Source organism: Fusarium venenatum (assembly GCF_020744135.1).
Source record: "Fusarium venenatum strain MPI-CAGE-CH-0201 chromosome Unknown EDB82scaffold_4, whole genome shotgun sequence".
Taxonomy (NCBI): Eukaryota; Fungi; Ascomycota; class Sordariomycetes; order Hypocreales; family Nectriaceae; genus Fusarium; species Fusarium venenatum.
The window spans coordinates 6768787-6788136 of NW_027072132.1; the positions used below are offsets into that span (position 1 = coordinate 6768787).

General features: G+C 45.9%; 7 protein-coding genes and 6 non-coding genes across 13 annotated transcripts; 6 read left to right on the forward strand and 7 right to left on the reverse strand.

Moving 5' to 3' along the window:
- Window positions 1-896: 896 nt before the first annotated feature.
- Window positions 897-996, forward strand: EDB82DRAFT_t258. The gene has a single exon. It is a non-coding gene; the product is annotated as a tRNA-Leu (tRNA).
- Window positions 997-1246: 250 nt separating this feature from the next.
- On the reverse strand, window positions 1247-2996 carry EDB82DRAFT_469102 (major facilitator superfamily domain-containing protein; the record flags this gene model as incomplete). Its single annotated transcript, XM_025725504.2, has 3 exons — window positions 1247-1687; window positions 1742-2782; window positions 2832-2996. The coding sequence occupies 3 exons, from the start codon at window positions 2994-2996 to the stop codon at window positions 1247-1249; spliced, it is 1647 nt and encodes a 548-aa protein (XP_025594096.1).
- A 346-nt stretch (window positions 2997-3342) lies between these two features.
- On the forward strand, window positions 3343-5947 carry EDB82DRAFT_453324 (uncharacterized protein). The gene is made up of 4 exons (XM_065607827.1): window positions 3343-3724; window positions 3782-4295; window positions 4344-5058; window positions 5116-5947. The coding sequence occupies exons 1-4, from the start codon at window positions 3417-3419 to the stop codon at window positions 5511-5513; spliced, it is 1935 nt and encodes a 644-aa protein (XP_065463567.1). The 5' UTR covers window positions 3343-3416; the 3' UTR covers window positions 5514-5947.
- Window positions 5948-6509: 562 nt separating this feature from the next.
- On the forward strand, window positions 6510-7838 carry EDB82DRAFT_580578 (pectate lyase; the record flags this gene model as incomplete). Its single annotated transcript, XM_025725506.2, has 5 exons — window positions 6510-6708; window positions 6760-7014; window positions 7062-7204; window positions 7258-7333; window positions 7624-7838. The coding sequence occupies 5 exons, from the start codon at window positions 6510-6512 to the stop codon at window positions 7707-7709; spliced, it is 759 nt and encodes a 252-aa protein (XP_025594098.2). The 3' UTR covers window positions 7710-7838.
- An 88-nt stretch (window positions 7839-7926) lies between these two features.
- On the forward strand, window positions 7927-9235 carry EDB82DRAFT_353344 (uncharacterized protein). Its single transcript, XM_025725507.2, has one exon. It carries the CDS (start codon window positions 8137-8139, stop codon window positions 8899-8901), a length of 765 nt encoding a protein of 254 aa, XP_025594099.1. The 5' UTR covers window positions 7927-8136; the 3' UTR covers window positions 8902-9235.
- Window positions 9074-10957, reverse strand: EDB82DRAFT_530750 (uncharacterized protein; the record flags this gene model as incomplete). The annotated part of the gene is made up of 4 exons (XM_025725508.1): window positions 9074-9570; window positions 9627-10198; window positions 10249-10744; window positions 10792-10957. 4 exons carry the CDS (start codon window positions 10955-10957, stop codon window positions 9074-9076), a joined length of 1731 nt encoding a protein of 576 aa, XP_025594100.1.
- A 696-nt stretch (window positions 10958-11653) lies between these two features.
- Window positions 11654-11725, forward strand: EDB82DRAFT_t259. The gene has a single exon. It is a non-coding gene; the product is annotated as a tRNA-Asp (tRNA).
- Window positions 11726-11932: 207 nt separating this feature from the next.
- EDB82DRAFT_562867 (alpha carbonic anhydrase) lies at window positions 11933-13085 on the reverse strand (the record flags this gene model as incomplete). Its single annotated transcript, XM_025725509.2, has 3 exons — window positions 12898-13085; window positions 12167-12846; window positions 11933-12113 (listed from the first exon to the last, which is right to left on the reverse strand). The coding sequence occupies exons 1-3, from the start codon at window positions 13042-13044 to the stop codon at window positions 11933-11935; spliced, it is 1008 nt and encodes a 335-aa protein (XP_025594101.1). The 5' UTR covers window positions 13045-13085.
- Window positions 13086-15275: 2190 nt separating this feature from the next.
- Window positions 15276-15357, reverse strand: EDB82DRAFT_t304. Its single transcript has one exon. It is a non-coding gene; the product is annotated as a tRNA-Ser (tRNA).
- A 420-nt stretch (window positions 15358-15777) lies between these two features.
- EDB82DRAFT_481360 (uncharacterized protein) lies at window positions 15778-16971 on the forward strand (the record flags this gene model as incomplete). The annotated part of the gene is made up of 2 exons (XM_065608158.1): window positions 15778-16223; window positions 16266-16971. 2 exons carry the CDS (start codon window positions 15778-15780, stop codon window positions 16969-16971), a joined length of 1152 nt encoding a protein of 383 aa, XP_065463568.1.
- A 471-nt stretch (window positions 16972-17442) lies between these two features.
- Window positions 17443-17563, reverse strand: EDB82DRAFT_t303. The gene has a single exon. It is a non-coding gene; the product is annotated as a tRNA-Met (tRNA).
- Window positions 17564-17929: 366 nt separating this feature from the next.
- Window positions 17930-18001, reverse strand: EDB82DRAFT_t302. Its single transcript has one exon. It is a non-coding gene; the product is annotated as a tRNA-Thr (tRNA).
- Window positions 18002-18598: 597 nt separating this feature from the next.
- EDB82DRAFT_t301 lies at window positions 18599-18702 on the reverse strand. Its single transcript has one exon. It is a non-coding gene; the product is annotated as a tRNA-Leu (tRNA).
- Window positions 18703-19350: the final 648 nt, after the last annotated feature.

Below are 19350 nucleotides of genomic sequence, written 5' to 3' on the forward strand. Positions count from 1 at the left end.
TTTTTTCTGGCAGCAACCTGACCGTATTCGGTTTAGGACATTCAAGAAAAACAGGCTCAATGTCACCTTCACGAGCTTCGTCTCCGCTGTCTACGCGTTCTCAAAGATCTGATAAGCCGTGACAAATGGTGCATCACAGGCATGTCATCGTCAAACAGGTTTTATCAGATCAAATTTGAGCCCCATCCCCGACTGAGCGGTACAAAGTGACATTGTCATAGTAGATGCTGCGGAGCAAATTTTAGAGAGCCCGATATCGCTATTTTTTTGAGTAGCAGGTCAGAAATCACTTCGTGTGATGCCAGGGAATGAATTGTCGGTATACTCAGTTACCCTCAGCGAGTACGAGACTTGACAAGATGAAATTTTGTTCGGCTAATGACGAACACTATGTGGAATAGTATTTCTCTTGATCATGCCTGTGAATCCATGGTCTCTATGCAGCAAACAGTCTTTATCTTATAACTTGAATCTATGTTTTTGAACTTGGGCATCGTTGCGTAACTGTCTGAGCCCTAGCGGATGTTACGAACTCATGTTGATCCTACACAGATTTACTGCGCATCAGCAGGGTGGACTTAGTCCTGTGCATGAATTTCTTTGAATGGCACTTGCAGAACGACATTGCCAGAGAATATCCTAAGCGAGCCCAGGTCTTTTCTTTGACGCTGCCATTTCATGAACACGGTACCCGTTAGCGCTCCCTGCTGCTCGTAGCTATCATATGTTATTGGCGAGTAGACTATTGGATAATAAACTACGTTACTTTCTTCAAAATGCACAGTAGAGATATCTTTTTGGTAGTGTTCTAAAACGAATATTTCCTACCATCGCTAATCAAAGTTTGAACCACAGAGTATAGTGATCAGTTAGTGACGACCTTTCACCCAATCACCGGTGAGATGGCCGAGTTGGTTATGGCGCCAGGTTAAGGTCAACCTTAACACCAATTTCCTGGTGGAGCAATCCTCCTGGGTTCGAGTCCCAGTCTCATCAAGTTTATCTTTTTGCATTTTCAGCAAACAATCAACATCCTTCAACTGGATAAGACAAATGCCTTTTTGAGGTACACAAGATTGTATTTGATGGGGTTATCCTCAAAGTATGATGACCGCGGTTTTAAATAATTGTCTTTTTTCTCTATTGCTTCTATTATACATTCTATTATAAATCATGAGACGTCTGCATGGATTTGCTTATGCTGTCACCATCTTTTCTCCTCCTCTTCTGGACAACATAGTTCCTACTAGACCGACACGGAACCAGAAGATTCCTCCTTCACCTCGTCCCTCTTCTTGTTTGCCTTGACATTCTTCCATTCAAAAGCCAAAGACACTACCAAAGAAGCAGCACCCATGGCAAGAGCAAGATACCAAATTGACCTCATAGAATCGTTATACGCATCCAACACGATATCCATCTTGTCCTCCGACACCAATTTTCTAATACTTGCAGCTCCACTGTTGCTCAGCTGCTCTGTGTTGATTTCAGGGAACTTTTGCGAGATCCTGCTGTCGAGCTGTCCTTGAAGCAAAGCTTGAGCAACGGTAATGAATACTGTTCCTGAAAGAAAGCCGAGAAAGCTGAGGATAGAAAGACCGACTGTACTATCACTTTCTGATAGCACAGACTGAACTGCAATGGCTGGTTGTTGCAATGCCAAACCCATACCTGTACCAGTGATAATCTGGTATTGTGTCAGTATACAGATGCTAAAGAATTGATGTCAGAGTAAACATACCTGGTATCCAACCCATTTGCCCTGGCTTTCATCTGCTGTCCAAGTTGTGATAAGCGCACCGCCAACAATCAGAATTGCACTTCCCACGATAGCAAAAGGTGTGAAGTATCCAAGTGCGCTAACCAAGATACCACCGACAATAACAAACACCACATTGCTGAGCAGCAAAGGTAGCAGAGCGATGCCAGAGTCCTGAGGTGACTTCCCTTTGACAACCTGAAACCAGATAGGAATGTAAAAGGCATAAATGACCAGTACAGTCCCCATGAAGAAGTTGAAAAGGCACGCAGCCAACACTGTTCGTTGACGCAGGATTCTCGGGGGAATAGTGGCCTTTTCATCTCGCCAGATTTGGTATGCAGCGAATGCGATAAGAAGAACTGCAAAAACGACGAAGAGGGCGATGACACGTCCAGTAGACCACGCTCGATCCTCTTTTCCGAATTCGAGAGCGAACAGGAGACTGACAATTGAGCCTGCAACCAGCAAGAAGCCTACTGGATCCAAATCGAGGAACTTCTGACGCCATGTCGCGGCTGGCTTGACGGGTGATGGTCTGTCAGGAGCGAGGATGAACAAAAGGATGAGTGAAAGGGCGCCGATGGGAACATTGATCCAGAAACACCAACGCCAGCTGACAGATGTAAGGTAGCCTCCAAGAATCGGACCCAAGATCGAAGAGATGCCAAACGCGGAGCCCAATGATCCGAGATATTTGGGTCGTTCTTCGAGGGGGAATAAGAGTGTGATGTAGATAAACACACCAGAGCCAATGCCAGCACCACCAATGCCCGTAATCGCTCGTCCGACGATCAATGCATTTGAATTGGGCGCTGCGGCACAGACAATAGATCCAATCTCGAAGATTGCGGTAAGAATAAAGAGGATCCATTTCGTGGAGTAGTACTTGAAGACAAGGCCGAAGGAGAGCTGAAAGACGCAAAGAGGTAGGAGAAAGGCCGATTCGTACCAGGCGATGTCTCCGAAACTGTCAAACTCGGCGGATATGGTTGGTATAGCTGTGCCGATGATGGTTCGATCCTTGAGTGGACGTTAGTGGATATTATCTTCAAGTGTGGGGGTGAGTTACCAATGCGACTAGGAAGAAAACGAGAAAGAGGGCGATCATCGTTGGAAGGACAACCTTCTTTGGCGGGTATGTCTTGACATTGTCTGTTGTGTCTGATGATTGGTTGACTGCATCGGTACTTCGGCGCTCTGGACTATTGGAAGTCCTAGTATCCTTTTCGTCCATAATAAATATTAATATGAGTAAGGATGTGCAAAGTACAGAACTGATAGTGTAAGATGTCGATAGTTAAGCCAGATGTGATAACTCTTGTGTGCACACCACGATCTGATATGGAGAGTTCAATAACAACAAGTAGAAACAGAATACATGAGAAGAGATGGATTTAAATATCAAGATCAAATTCTTACATTCCAAGTCAATTACACGTTTTCCATCCCTATCTTGAAGGATTATTCTAAGTGACCAATCAGACACCACCTCTAAAATCTCGGTCTCGGTACCGAGCCCGAGCTATCTCCCATCCGTCGTACAAAACCTCGCGGGGTCCCCGAGCTTTTAATTACAACAACGTCATAGATCGGGAAACCACGTCGCAAAAGACAAGATCAACAATTCTCAGCCCCAGATCGTCCATCGGAAAAAATGAGATCTCAAGCATGTGAACCGTGTGCAAAGCGCAAAGTGAAATGCGACAGAGCAGAACCTCCTTGCTCGAATTGCAAGCGGCGCAAGAATGACACTTGCATTTACCCTGAACTTTCCCCTTTTGAGAGGATTAAAAAACTCGAAGATATCGTGAGAGCTTTGGGAGGTGATCCTGCGTCGGAGAATGGTGGAAGTCCGTCGCTGGAGAATCTTCAAAGGCCGAAAAGATCTGTCTCCACAGAGACAAGTCATGTTCAGACGCCGATGATGGTGCAGCAAGAGGGGAAGGCAGTTTATCATGAATCGTAAGTTACATATAAAATTGGTCGGTCTAATATTTGACTGACTGGTGTGATGATCAGAGAAGGGTGGCAGACTTGGATCGACGTAACCAAACTCTACCAAGGCACAAAAGCGCCTTTCAATCCCGCTGACCCTCGAGGATCAGCTCTGTCGCCAGCTAAATTTCTTCCACATGCCTTCAATGGTTCACCCTGGGGAGACAATACCCTCGTCTCAGGGACACTTTCTCTGCAAATGCCAACTCTGGAAGCTGTCAAGCTCTGGGACATATTCATGGAACGTGTTGAACCTGTGGTAAAGATCAACTTCAAATGGACCCTTTCTCACCTAAAAGCTGCAATAACCGACGGAGAGAAGTGGGATCGTCTCGAAGATGGTGAAAGGGCTCTAGTGTTATCTACAAGGCTATTTGCGGCAGTGAGTTTGACTAACAATGACTGTCTGCGACGCTTTGGTAGATCGAGGGCTATCCTAGTTAGCGAATGTCGGATGAGATGCGACATCACTTTTTCAAGAATGAGTCTCTTGGCTATAGACAGCTTAGCAACGATAAAAGCGTTTTGCTTTTACATAGTGAGCAATAACTGAACCTGCGGATTATCGCTACTAACACACACTCAGAAAGCCAACATTGACACCTTGACATCTCGTAGTCTCTGGACGTTGATGGGTCTGGTGTCACGTTCTGCGGAGCAACTCGGTATCCATCGCGATGGCACAGTCCTTGGTCTTTCACCCATCGAAACAGAAGAGCGACGAAGAATTTGGTGGCAACTCCAACATCTCGATCTCATCCTTTCTCTCAAGAACGGTGTCACGCCTTTATCGTTTGCGACAGCATGGGACGTCAAACTTCCCCTTAACATCGAAGACGAAGATCTTGACCCGAACTCGAAGGACCCCCCTAAAGAACGGACAGGTCTTACAGGGTTCGCCTACACTGGGTTTACGTACTATTTACTGGAAGCACAGCGCAACTTTCGTGTTACTCAGGCCAATCAACTAGCAGCCGGCGAGGGATCCTTGCTTGGCTGTTTGGCTGATTCCATGATCGATGGGCTGGAAAGAGGACTTAACGAGAACTTCCTCCAATACTGCGATCCGATAAACCCCCTGCATACACTCCTGCAGATCTCGGCGCGAGCTGTCGTTAATATCCTGCGTCTGCGAAAGTATCACGAAGCGAAGATGCGATCCAATAGTGCAAAAGACAAATGTCACATTGAGCATTTCGACCTGTGCATGCAAGCTATGAGGTACCAAGTCGTGTCGCATGCGAATCCCCTTCTACAGAAGTTTCGCTGGCTTGCTGAGACTTCGTTTGTATGGTATGCTCGTAAGTAGTTCAAGCCTATCTCACTCATATCATTTCCTTACTGACTACTACGAACAGTCATCGGTATTCTGGTAGATATGACACTCTTGACAGACGTCGCAATGATCCAGTCAGCCTGGTCGCTGCTAGAAGACCTGTATGGTGTGACAGAACATTTGACGGATATGTCAGAAGACAGAAGGACTTCACACGCTGCCAAGTCTGTTATCGCAACGTGGAATGAGTGTCGACAAAAGCCTGGGTTAGAGTATATGGAGAAACCGGCATTTGTGTCACAGTTGGAGGAGCTTTTAGCACAGGATGAAAGGAATCTTGCTGCTGACGCGAGTAGAAAGGAGAATCAGAGGGATACCATAATGGACTTTGGACAAGGAAAGACTGGGGAAGATGACTTGCAACCATTTGGATTCGAGTTTGCGGATATTGACTGGGCGTTTTGGGATAGTATTAGTTAGATCGCTTATTCTTTGCATGAATGGTTTCTCCCCTTCATGGAAGCAGTGGAGATGACCCATAGATTCAACTGTCACTGCATGAGGAGGCTATGCAACCATTTCGGTCATTCGGTGTATCTCAAGGCGGAGACAGTCTCACACTCGTGTTTGTATGGTCAGAGTACGCAAGTGGGATGAGAAACAGTCTCGGATCACCACCTCACCGTAATTAGACTATGTCTTGGCATTGGTCCGATGGCATTAACTCCGGATAACAGGGGCCTTGTCGTGGGGACCATTCATTTTTAGGGTGTGACAGGTGATTATCTGATCGTCTGTTTCGTCCTGAACTGACTAATTCGTCCGAGGTCCTGGTTCTTCGCCGATCGCCACCCCGAATTTGTATCCACTAGGAGAGGAGAGTCGTACTTTCAGCCACTGTCAATATTTTAAAGTGGATATTCTGATTAGATATAGGAACAATTATATGTATATTGGCAAGCATCTATCTATGAAAATCGCCTAATTCGTCACCTCTAGGTTTCCCAAATTTGTCTCCGTGCTGCCTCTTCCAAGCCTTTTCCGAAATAACCTTAACTTTTAGTCCACGTATTGATCGTGATAGCGGATCTCTTGGACAAGGGCCTTAGCCTATGAAAATCCGTTAGTGTGTCACCTCAGTGGAGGAAATTTATCCGTCCTGAAACACCAAAAGCTTTGGCCTCTGATTTATGTCACTCTGATCCTTGGGTAGGATTCAATTGGTGTTCTGCCGTGAATTACCAGGACCTTGGCCAAGTCTCTGTAAGACCATCATGATGGATTCAGGAGTTGAACTCCGGTGATGTTGATGCAAGGAGTTGAGCAGACATATAAGAATGTTGATGAGTCTTCAATAAACCGTTATTCTCAGCATCCCAATTCGTCTTCAAGCTTATTCATTCGTTACTCTTCTTATTCAAGCCCACCGTAGACCGGTTCAATTTTCAACTCTCAAAAACATCAACATTAATCAAGATGCACGCCCCTAGCATTATCGCCGTTCTTTCTGCCCTTCCCGCCGCCATGGCATGCCTTGGCTACACTGGCGGTGTCCCCAAGGCCACTGGTACCAAGTCCCTCAGCGCACCCCGATACCTCAAGAAGGGTGAGGTCTTCGATGCTAAGTGGGTTCGCTTTGACCGTGGTGTCAAGTGCTCTGGTCAGAGCGAGGGTGGTAAGTTTGTCCGGATCTCAGTGTTCTTTTGTAGATATTAACACAGCATAGGTGAGAAGGATGCAGTCTTTGTCCTTGAGGATGGCGCCACTCTCCGTAACGTCGTCATTGGTGCCAACCAGAAGGAGGGTGTTCACTGTCTCGGCGCCTGCAACCTCGAGTTCGTCTGGTTCGAAGACGTTTGTGAGGATGCTATCACTATCAAGGGCAGCGGAACCGCCAACATCATCGGTGGTGGTGCTTACAAGGCTGCGGACAAGGTTATCCAGCACAACGGATGTGGCCATGTCAACATTGTCAACTTCTGTAGGTTACCCGTTATACCTGATGTTGACTCAAGCTAACTTTTACAGACGCCAACGACTACGGCAAGGTTTACCGATCTTGCGGTAACTGCAAGGGTAACTCCAAGTGCAAGCGATCCGTTCACATGGAGGGTGTCACTGCTGTCAACGGTGGCGAGCTCATCGGCATCAACACCAACCTCGGTGACAAGGTGAGTTTCTCTCCTTAATCATTGTGGAAAACAAACTAATCGTGATGTTTTAGGCCACCTACAAGAACAACTGCTTCCCCAAGACCCAGTGCCAGGGCTACAAGGGATGCGACAAGTCTAACGGCGAGTGTGAGCCTTCCAAGGCTAGCAAGTGCTAAATTTATGCACACACTACCGGTATGATCCTTGAGGATGCGTAGCTATGCTATTCCTTCTTGGTATACCTTGCTGTTTTTGAGGGGTGATCTTTGACTTCTATACATACTTACCTTTTTTGCACAACTGTACATAGCTTGCTGAGCTTGCTATAATTATTTAAATATATCGAATTGATATTCAATGTCTTTTCCGCATGTGAATTGGATTCAATAGCCTCCTGTGATCACTGTTGTTGAGGACTATTACTATGTTGCTATAAGTGCATGACTTGACCGGTTTCACGATGCAGTGGGCCGCAATGCCGATGAATCCTTCTAAACCGAGATGTCGACTATTGTTCTGTTAGATTTGTATGATTGGTTTACATACGATTCGCGGCAGTGCAAAGGAACTCGCTGTTATGGTCCTTTTTGGGAAATGCTAAGAAGTATGTAAATCAAGATTCTTCGAATAAGCTTCTGTCGTAAGATGGCGCAGATGTCTTGGCGCTAAGAAATTAAGCTATATTGTGGCTGCAAATGGTAAATGTCGAGTCTAGCTAAGAGAAAATCTCGAATAAAAGATGTTTGCCTAGATTCGTGTTGTTGATCTTATCGTATGAGATACAGTCTGTGTCTGTCGTCTGCAAAGGTGACGTAATCGCCGTTGGCTCTATGATATCATGCAAATACCCATATAAAAGTACGTTGAAAGACCGCAAAACTCCAAACTAATCACCACTTCACAAGTCAGAAGAAGCCCATCTCATCAAATTACTCAAAATCGCAACGAAGATGGTCCGCGTCTTCATCACAGGCTCTACTGACGGCATCGGCCAGGCGGCTGCGAAGCTCCTCGCCGAGCAAGGCCATCAAGTCGTGCTCCATGCTCGCAACGCCGACCGAGCATCATCCGCCAAAGCCGCCATTCCCAAAGCCCAAGCTGTTCTTATCGGTGATTTATCGTCAATTGACGAGACAAAGAAGTTGGCCAAGGAAGCCAATGACGCTGGACCCTACGATGTCATCGTTCACAACGCAGGTATTGGCTACGGTGCAACCGCATCCAGGGAGATCACATCAGACAAGATCTCAGCTGTATTCGCTGTCAACACACTGGCACCTTATATCCTTACATCTCTCATGGATAAACCCACCAGTAGACTGTTGTTCATGAGTTCCAACAGCCACTACAGTGGAGACGAGTCTCTCAAGAACGCGACACAATCGCATTCATACGGCAACACTAAGCTTCATGACACAATGCTCGCAAAAGCCTTTGCCAGACGCTGGACTGATATTCAAGTCCTTAGCATGCATCCTGGCTGGGTAAAGACGAAGATGGGAGGTGGCTCGGCACCTGTACACTTGGACCAGCCGGCCAGGGCATTGGCAAGCTGGGTCGCTGGGGAAGGATCTTTGACAAAGGCTACCTCTGGTGCTTTTGTCACCACAAGTGGGGAGCGCTCGCCTCACCCTGGAGCGGATAACGTCAGCAAGCAGGAAGAGCTGTTGGATTTGTGTAAGGAAGTTTCTGGTGTTTCTGCCCCGGGAGAGTAATGTACTGTCGAAAGGTTTTGGTTCAATTATGAAGAATAAGGAATGCAAGAAATGGATGTCCCCAAGTTACATAATGCATTGGTAAATACAAGGGCAGAATCTTCCTAGATTCTAATACTCCAGCCGCGTCACTTTTGCTATTGTACCATCTCCTAAGGCTGACCCGCTTCTTCTACGTCCGAGTAATCATTTCGTTTCTGGCAACAAAGCTACCATTGACAAACTTCAGCTCAAGTTCCTTTAGCTCCTTGGAAACACCCTCGTCCCCTCCCGGACATTGACTCGCAAGTCTGTTCAAAGCCTTACTTGAAACTGTTGTTGTCGCGAACTGGAGGAAGCTACTCCCAGCAGACGACCCATTCCGCCACCAGCACAAGGCGCCATAGGCACTAATCACAAGCGCCACACCGAGACACAAACCATAAGGCCAGTAAAACTGCGGCTTTGCGTTGAAGAGGTATACCTCGGCTCCGACTAACGCATCGATATCCCCGTCATGTATCGAGGTGCCCAGTGATAACGTCGATATCACAACGTCCTGCAGGAAGTTCTCTATGTTTTTGGCTGAAATATTGAATTGAGGGTTGTATTTGTCGTCGAGGCCGATATATTGACTCCCTATGATCTTTGTCCCGTTTCCATGGAAGGATAGTGCACCAGCATCCAGCACTAGGTGGCGACAGTAAGCATTTCAGAGCCACTTTCAATAGAATCGGATGACCTACTTAGATCCACTTCACCCGTCAGAGCATCTATGGCTACTTGCCTAATTGCAAATGCTTGAGAATTGGTGAAATTAGTGTGCAACTCATCTAAATGAGCTGGCTGGGTGCGAGGCCCAGAGCCGTCGAAAAAATAAGAAAAGAACTGGGCCTGAATCCAAGCATCGTTAGTCCACACATCTCGGTAATTGTGAACTTTGGTCTCAATCGAGCGTGATGCGTCAGAAGAGTGTTCGATCTGAAGTGTGTAAGTCGCAAGCTTCATAGTGCAGACGAGGCTGCGACGAGACTTAAGGTCGCAGTCGTCTGGCTTTGGCTTTGGGTCCCAGAATATCTTGAAGGCGTTATAACCAATGGCATACATCGGTTTGGGGAGGAAACCAGCCATGTCTACAGCCTCATAGATAAGACCGCACCTCTGGGGCTTCTCCTCGGGCTCCTCGCATTGGAAACCGGGCCCGTCAAGAGAAATGTTGTAAACGCACGCGCTACCACAAGGTGAATCAAATTTGACTGGCTCGCCTGAGGCCAGGACTTGAGCAGCAATTGCCTTGAGTTTCGGTCTTACCCATAATCTGGAAAGAGTCAGCATTTTGACAATGCCTTTGCTGGAGGATGATGTTACTGGTTATAGTTCAAGTCGCCGTTCACCTCAAAGAGTGAATGTTCAACAAACTGTTGAATGGTTCCATTGCCATAGTCACTTATATTCATCGTTCTGACGTTCTGCAACGTTTCCCTCTGCTGATTCTGAAAATCGGTGGTCACCGCGCCAGGTGGGAAGACGAGTGCAAATGGGATCCCCGCGCAGAGAAGAGTAATTACCACAAGTCTTTTGATGTGTAACATTCGCCGCAAAATGCTCGGGTGTATCAACTCCCATGGGCTACCATGTAGGTGAACCAATTTATCTATGACTTGGGTTGAAAATGCCTTTTCACGTAGGAGGCTCCAGAGGATCTGATTATAGGCAACTCCGAGACCTGCAATGAGACTAACGTCAACAAAGAGAGCAAAGAAGTTTGCTGCCGCGGATTGATGGTTTTGGCTTAGTGTTTCCTTAACCGTCTTCTGGTCAAGCCTAATGAAGAAGTAATGGTGGCCTATGACAAAAGCCAGGCCTATAGCGGTAAGCTTGTGTCTCCAATGCTGAGCGTAGGCTGTTTACCACAACTCCAGAAGATAAGCATTAAAAAGAAGACTTTGTATGACCTCTTGGTTCTCTGGAGTCCTGTAGTTATGTGGGGATTTGAACATGCGAGTGGACGCTGTTGAAGTTCAATATCTTCCAAGCTTTCAGGGCCTCTGCGAAGTAGACGGGAAGAAGCTTCCATTGTGGATAGTGGGAATCCGTAATCTTTTGTGTTTCAAGAGAAAAACGTCGCCGACGAAACCAGGCTGCAGGAGGAGGCTCTTTTAAGAGTCACAGAATGTGCAGATGCCAAGACAAGCTGAAGCCTAGCACGCTCAACCTAGCATAGCGTCTTTCAGGGCCCACCGTATTGTATTTGCAGCCTGCTTCTGTTGTCTCACACTTGCAATCACTATTGGGTTATTTTCTATCTTTTTGAGCGTCGAAGCGCCTCGGAGGGGTCACAAAAAGGGTGTAACACCAATCAGAATAAATAGAACGGGAGGTCATTGACTGGTTACTACCGTGCAGAAGACAAGTTCTTTAAGCGCCTTAAACAACAACTCTGGAGAAGCAAGTTAAAGCCACTACTATGTCAGGCTGCCGCTAATCATTCCACCTGGAAATTCCACTTTAAGCCATATTCTTTCTGTAAGACCAGGTTAATACTGTATTTTTATTATATACCTCCCCTTTTAGAATATCAAGTATTAATCTAAAGTAAGATCTGCAAAGTTAATATTAAGTTAGCTTCTATTAAATCTAGAAATACCCTTTTAAATTTAGTGATAATCTCTTCTACTACTATAGTCCTGGAGACTTAGGGAAGAGTATATATATTATAAAACCTGCAGCGGATTCAACCAATAACCAGCTACTCAGGTGTCCACACCTGACATCTTCCGTAGTATAGTGGTCAGTATGCAAGCTTGTCACGCTTGAGACCCGGGTTCAATTCCCGGCGGGAGAGATCCAGCCACCTGCGATACGCAGGTCTTCTTTTTTGCATTTTCTCACAAATCACTCACTGCATTAATTGATTGAACTTTTGTTTGATCACCATTCTGTTCTCTTTTATTTTAACTTGTTGCCTGTGTCTACTATCATCTCCATAGTGTTCAGTCATGTATGCTAATTACAATACACTATTTTATTATCTCAACCATAAATTCATAACTTAGGCCATCATTCCAGACAGAGCGTTGGGCTCGCCAAGAGCGCCCTGGGGGAATCTGGAGTTGAAGCCAATGACATCGCGAACACTGTTGAACGTGGAGGTCTTGATGGCAAGCTTCTGGTCGGAAACCAACCATCGGACACCCTCACTGCAGGGAGGAGTGGTCAGGGAACCCTCGTAACTGAGATATCGTTAGCTTCTTGTCTTGTTTTTATCACGTGTGGGTGTACCTACGTCTGGAAAGAACCGGCGGCAAGAGTGCTGACAAGCTCAGCCATGTTGAGAGACTTGGTCTTGGTAAGGGTTCCAGGCTCAGAAATCTCACCAACCGAGCTGAAGACTGTCTCCAAAAGGTTGGAAGAGCTGGTGGCGGCAGTGGCGGGGGCGTTGACGTGGAAGAAAGAACCTCCAACGGCAGGAAGTTGTCGCTTGTCGTGATCGTGAGTGTGAGGTGTACTCTTGCGGACCATCTTGACAAAACCATCCTTCTTCTTAAGAGTAGCGCCAGTGGAGTTTCCAGGAGGAGTAGGGGTACTTCCACCAGCTCCATCCTCGACATCGATAAAGACACCAACAACAGCAATCTTAGCATCTTCACTTTCCCAAACCATGTGCATCTCCATGGCCTGGCTCTTTCCGGCGTCGAGATGCTCACTGGGCAAGTGGAAGTGGAATTGCTGGAGAGTGAAGCTAGTGTTGCCGAATCGCATGCTACCCTGTCCGGCGATGACCTCGACGGTTGTGCCAAGGTTCTCGAACTCGGTTCCTTCGGTCATATCGGGGATCTCGAGGTTCAGTTGAGAGGCAGGGATCATAGCGTTGGCACCGGGGACCATGTCGATGGGGGACTGGTTGACACCGGTAGAGCAGACAGCGTTGGCTGCAGGATCGAGAGCAACCCAGTTGGTAGGTCCCTATTAACCGTCAGTATATCTTGCAAGTCAGTTTATCTCAGGTCAACTCACAATCTGTCCAGTGTAGCCAAAAGTATTAACCTCAACAGTGCCATCCTCGGCTCTGGGGTGCAGAAGAGTTCCGTAAGCACAAGACGCCAATGCCTTGGAGGCAAAGGCGCCAAGGAGAAGAGCTCGAAGAGAAATGGATCCAGCCATGGTGATAGTAGTACCGGTTATACAAGGTAGTAAAAGAGATGTATGTATAAAACAAAACAAAGTATTAGTTTATCGAAACAAAAAAAACAGAGGCCAGCCTCAAGAACGGAACAATTAGAGTAGCTGAAAGGAAACGACAAAGACAGAGGAAAGAAATCGAACGATGATGTCTAAAAATCAGCAGGTTGAGGCAGGATCAAGTGTTTTAATACAAGGAGAGGAGGCAGAGGCTAGACTGTTCTAGTATGCTATATTAATTAAAACAGATAATATTCCGTTGTTGAAACCCTCCACCGTTAGGGGTGAGAATGACTCTCTCCGCTAACTATTAGCTGTGGCTCCAGTCAGGTATGCTTCACAGTAACCTTAAAGTCTAAGTTTGGAGCAATATGGTGGCCGTTACATTGGGATAGTCTGCGTCGCAGGTCTTGTCGCCAGGAGCTGACCTACTGGGGATAGTATCGTGTCCGGTTTCAGCCACGGGGGATGTACGCCAAGATTTTGACAGATGCCATTATCCGAACATGGTTTGGGAATAAACGTAGATCTCTTGTTTTAGTTGAATTACTATTAATTGGTCTTCAAGACAATATTTATTGTCATACCACTCTTTGATGAACAATGCGCCAAATCCAACATCTCATAGACGATAAATTAATAATTAGAGTTGATGTTAAGCTTAACCCCTAACTTACTCCATTTCATTAGTGACAGTTTAAGCATTGGCGGGCGTTATCGATCAATCTGCAGGGTTCATTCTAGAAAGTGGTCTGATTTCTGGGGTTCTAGACTTATTCGTCCCGTTGCAAGCGCCAAGCCAAAACCGTTTCAGCATTATAATGGTTTAGGATCGGACATTTGAAACGGCGAAACTCCCAACCGAGAGGATTACAGGGGGAACACGCTATCGATTGCAACCTCGACAAGGATTTCTCTTCCGATTATGACGTGAGTTCAACGGTTTCGTGTGACAAGGAGACATGGCTAACCGGTCAAAGACAAAATATGAACCAAAGAGACAAGGCATTTTTAAGAAGATAAATGTCAAAAATAACTCACGGGGTTGCTTTCGTATGAACGAAACGTGAATCTTTGTTTTATGGGCTCCCTCTTCTTCTATATATACATTAAATGTTTCCGAAGCCTGGATATGTCACCAATGTCGGGGGTGAGGCTGAAAAGGGCTAGGACCTTTACGCTTCCGTCTTATCGGTATGTGGGAGCCATACCTGTCTTGACATGAATTCCATGTTCAATAATTCCGTCGCTATGGACTTAAGATAGGTTGTCCAACTGAGATGTAGTACTTGTGTGGAGAAAAAGATATCGAGCCTCAAGGAAGACAGACTCGAGGCATATGATAGGCATGACTCCTCAAGTACTCCACGAGCAGCGAAAAGTATTATGATATACATGGGGTTATCGCGATGGCGAATGATTGGGTCGCAGACGTAGCAGAGACTCAACCCCAGTAGACGGAATGTTCCATATCTGCCGCGTGTGACGACGATCTTGAGGTCACAACAAAGCTTAGAGGTAGGTATTGGGATATAAATAAAGCGGTTGTTCAACATACCGAGTAGCAAAGGAACTATCGCGCCTTGGCAAGTTAACTCTTGTTAAAGAACCTGGGAGATGCTATTTCTGCGTTGCCTCATCATGGCTTTTGTTGTCTCCGAGACTTAGAGCAAGGAGGGCTATTCGTATTGTATTGACCATGCTACTTGACATCGCTACCCATTGGACTACTGTGATTAACAGAGCTTGAAATCATCTAAAGAAAGGTCACTTACATCTTGGCGTAACATGGAAGTTGTACTGCCGCGATGCGGTCCTGAAGCCAAGACATGGCTATCTCTCGGCTAGTGTGATTTCAAGACTCAAGGAATCAGCTGGACTTGGCTCTTGGCGGCCTATTCCAGCGCCCAGACTTTGACGAGTCACTAGACTTTCAAGCTGTCTTTGTCATTAGCTCTCTGGACATTTGTTGCAAACCATTAGAGAGTTAACCTGTGTAATAGTTACCTGTCGCTGAGATTGTAAAAATACCCACTTCTACTTATCGCAACCGCAAATCAGAACTGTTAAAATCTCAATGCTTATACACTATGAAAGCATTATAAAAGAAGAGTGAAAGGCTATTGCTGGAACACTATATACAGTTGCGAAGATGGGCAAAAATAAAAATATGATAAGCCAAGGACTCTTGAAGAGCCCGACTGTTTTCCAGTCGACGTGGGCCTGATTCGAACAGACGCCTCCGAGGAGAATAGATTTCTAGTCTATCGCGTTAGACCACTCCGCCACCACGCCTTATCGGATTGTTGAAAGTGATCAGCAAATCACAGTACAGGAGGGGAAGGTTTGTGCGGCGAGACATCGAAACACCCGACATGCATCTGCTATAACTTCGGCCTCAGAGGATCATAACCAGCTTCTCGCTTCTTTCCACTGGTACTAATTCCTTGTAGTTCTGTCAAGCATATTAGGTTTGTAAAGCTCACTGAAGGAATTCTCCAGTTGCATAGCCCTGTGGCGGTGTGCAATATGTGAGGTGTCAAATGCACTTTCACCTTGAATGAGGCCAACCAGTGTGTGGCAAATAAATGTGCCTCGTGGTTCGCCAGTGGCTATGTAAACGCCTTTGTGTAACTTCTTCCAGTATCTTTACCCAACCTACCGTCGGCTTACTTCCCCCTCAATTAACTTTTTCTTCTTCCAAAAACGTTGACAATGGAGCTTGCATTAACTTTCGGGGCCTTTGGTGACTTCATTGCAATCACTGTTCTGATCAAGGACATTATCACCGCGCTTGACGACTCGCATGGATCAGGCAAGGAATACCGAGAGCTAGTACAACAACTCAATACTCTCAGACAGACACTAGACGCGGTACAAAAGTCGTTCGAGAATCCACATTTGACCCATTCCCTAGAGGGTATCTCAGGAATTATGCTTGACACAGTGGCCCAGACCAAGAAATGTTTGGTTAGCTTGCTGGATCAGATTAAAAAGTATGAGCCAACCTTGGCGGCCACTTTTTTGGTGAAGAAGACTTCGTTGAACGGCATTCGGGGGAGGGTTCAGTGGAAGTTGAATAAGAAAGATATCGACAGATTCCGTACCGAGTTGGCAGTGCATACCGGGGCACTCAAATTGGTTTTAGAGTTGGCCGCAATGTAAGTGGACTTCAAACTTGGTGATTTAAACAAGATTCCTAGTCTTAGCAGACAAGTATTGCAAAGAAATCATGATTCACTGATTAGAAAGCAATCTGCTGCCGAGGGTCGTACAGCCGCCTTGGTTCGTCAATCAGAGGCATCGTTGGAAAGATTCCTCGACTGTGTTGGTCGAAGCATAATTTCTAAGTTGGACATCATTTACAGCTTAGGTGCACAACTCAGGATTTCAACATGTCAAATTGCCTCTATGATATACAGCATCGCAGGGGATCTGAACAACATCAAGGATATCTGCATGCGCCTCGATAGAGGACCAAGCGATGAACATTTCATCCTAGAAGATATCACTGGAAGGGTCTTTCCCATCCATCTGAAAACTATCACTTCTTGGGAGATCCTCCAATTCATACTGAGCGAGCGGTTCAAAGGGAAGAAAGGTGCCCGTCGGGTTCAGCACAAACGTTACACACTACGGGAGAACAAGACCCAGAGATTGATCAATAGGTCTATACCGTGGGATAGCGCTTTTTTACCATATCAAAAAGTCAACATGAGCTTGATGTGTAATGATCAAAACCTCAACCTGAGCTTGAGTAATGAAGCTGAGAGTAACTGTACATGCGTCAGGGGAGCTTTAAACCGTCCTTTCTGCAAAACGTCTTTGGACGGTGTCGTTCCTCTTGGGGTCGAGACGGAATGGGAAGTCTACTTGCATTCTTCTCTTATAAGACAGTTGACTAACTGAAGCTTTAGCCAAAATTGTATACGGTTCTATACGAGAGCGATTGAGCTTCACCATAGCGAACTAGAACAGGATTTCCTATTTTTTAGGCATTCAAAAAACACATCAAACGAGCAGGGCTCCACGGAATGCAAGCCATTGAAACATCACAACACTCAGCCACAACCCGAAATGGGGCCATTTCTATTGATTTCAGGTTAAGACTATGACGAAGAGGATGTTCAAGGTTTTGTGAGAGTTCGTCTCAACTCAAAGAGAATTGTAAAAACTCAGCGTATATTTACTGAACCATGGAAACTTATCCAGCACTTTTGCGGGATATATATTCCCCAAGATGGAATAGATTTCATATGCTCACAAGGGTAGGTATAAGTTCAGTGTGTAAGTAAAGTCTATATAAGATTAAAAATATAATAGAACCTTAGAGTATATATACATATCTGTGTTATTTAGAAAGTGATGGAGCAAAAAGGTTGTCGGTGGAGAGGCTCGAACTCTCGACCTTTGGATTACCCTGGTGTTTAACCAAGTCATACTTGAACCGAATAAACGATAGATATGAGACCAACGCTCTAACCAACTGAGCCACACCGACTATGGAAGGAATTTGCTTATCGGCTCCTTCATGCCCTCCCAACCTGAATCCACAAACTTCTCAAGATCCGACATACCTCCAGCTAGGAGGTCGGTTAGCAAATGCACAATGTCCGCAGCGAAATGATGAGCTCACGAGGCAAAAACATATACATTCAGCTGGGATTTTGAAGGCCAGGCTCGCAAGCGATTATTAAGATTATTGAGTTTGCCAGACACTTCAAAATTTATTAACCATCAGACGTCGGTGCACCTAGGTTCAACCTGAATTCATTCAGTGAGTCACGAACACTCTCCCAATTCTCTCATACTACACTCAGCATCTCGAGAAGCAAAAAGTAATCGTCGGATAGTCCGACTCTGTCTCTGCCACGTCAAGGGATCGAACCTTGGACCTTGTCATTACTAGTGACACGCTCTACCACTGAGCCAACGCGGCGCTACCTAGATAGTAGGCGACCTTGTGGGATTGGCTGAGGGCCGCGATGGTTGAGAATATGGGTGTGCGCGATGAACTGCTCGTGGATGAACGATCCCATCATTAGTAGCCAAGAGAGATACCGTGGAGTTTGTCCAGCTGAGCGGTACAGACAATGTGATGAAAAGGGACAGGACCCTTCCGTACCGAATCCAGGCACGCGTATGGTGATGTGAAATGAGGATATCCCTAGACAAAACTTCGTCGTGAAGACACAATAGGTCAGCACCGCGATGAGTCATGATCTGGTGCCACTTCGCATCTGGTGCATGGTATATTTTATCGTTGTATAGCCATGTTGAAGAATGCGATGGGAATTGCGCTGGGGAAACCCCACCGTCGGTATGGAGGGGGAGCACTGTTCTCAGTGGAGGGATATGCCAAAGAGCGCAATTCACAGGCCTTCGTTCCTCGTCTCTTGTGGACAGTTAACCGTTATCTACTTTGCTGGGAAATGGCATTGCCAATCTATGCACTCAATGGACGGGTGGCTCGTTGAGTTAATCAGATTGGCAAAAGTGAATCGCGTCCCAAGTTGAGACAAGAGTCAAAAATAGCTGACAAGACTGGGATTCGAACCCAGGCCCCTTTCGAGACTGCGAATCGTTACTAGTTCGAATAGAACCTGAACACAGCGCCTTAGACCGCTCGGCCATCTTGCCTTGTGATTGGATACTGTATTCCCCCGGATTTGGGCAATATGTTCATCGCGTGAGAACAACGAGTCCAAACGCCCATCAACAACGATATGTATCTGTCAATAGACACAGTAAGATATCTTTGGACTGCTGGATGCATTGGACCTCTAAAGATCTGGTGCGTTACTTATTGTTTACAATAAAAGTATAAAACAGCTTCTTGACAATGAAACCTCCACAAGTACCGTCCAATTTGGTGGTGCAAATCAAGATGAACAAATGTAAAATTTCCATCAACACCCTAACGCGTCCGAATCATTGCGAAAAAGGGCTTAAATATAAGTTGAATTTCTAAGAAGTTAATCCGACTTATTTTATTACTACAAAAGCGATCTCATCTACTGTTGTATCGAATTATTCCTCTATTGTCAATCCGTTGAAACTACCCTATATCTGAAGCCACTGAAAATTCGGTGGTCAAAGCTCCCCAAGACGCGTTCCAGGGCAGAATCTCAGCGCGAGTCTTCCACGGTACTAAGTTTACATCGCGTTGCTACTCCCAACCTTCTCTTTTCCTTCCAATGACAACGCGACTCTTTCCACTTGCAAGCTTTGCACCGCGTTTTCCACATTCCAGACTTTAATCAGTAAATGTCGTGCTCCACAAACATG

Coding starts and splice junctions, on each gene's coding strand:
- EDB82DRAFT_453324 (XM_065607827.1), top strand. CDS start 3,417: ATGAGATCTCAAGCATGTGAACCGTGTGCAAAGCGCAAAGTGAAATGC. Junction 3,725..3,781: donor AAGGCAGTTTATCATGAATC/GTAAGTTACATA, acceptor TGTGATGATCAG/AGAAGGGTGGCAGACTTGGA. Junction 5,059..5,115: donor TTCGTTTGTATGGTATGCTC/GTAAGTAGTTCA, acceptor TACTACGAACAG/TCATCGGTATTCTGGTAGAT.
- EDB82DRAFT_353344 (XM_025725507.2), top strand. CDS start 8,137: ATGGTCCGCGTCTTCATCACAGGCTCTACTGACGGCATCGGCCAGGCG.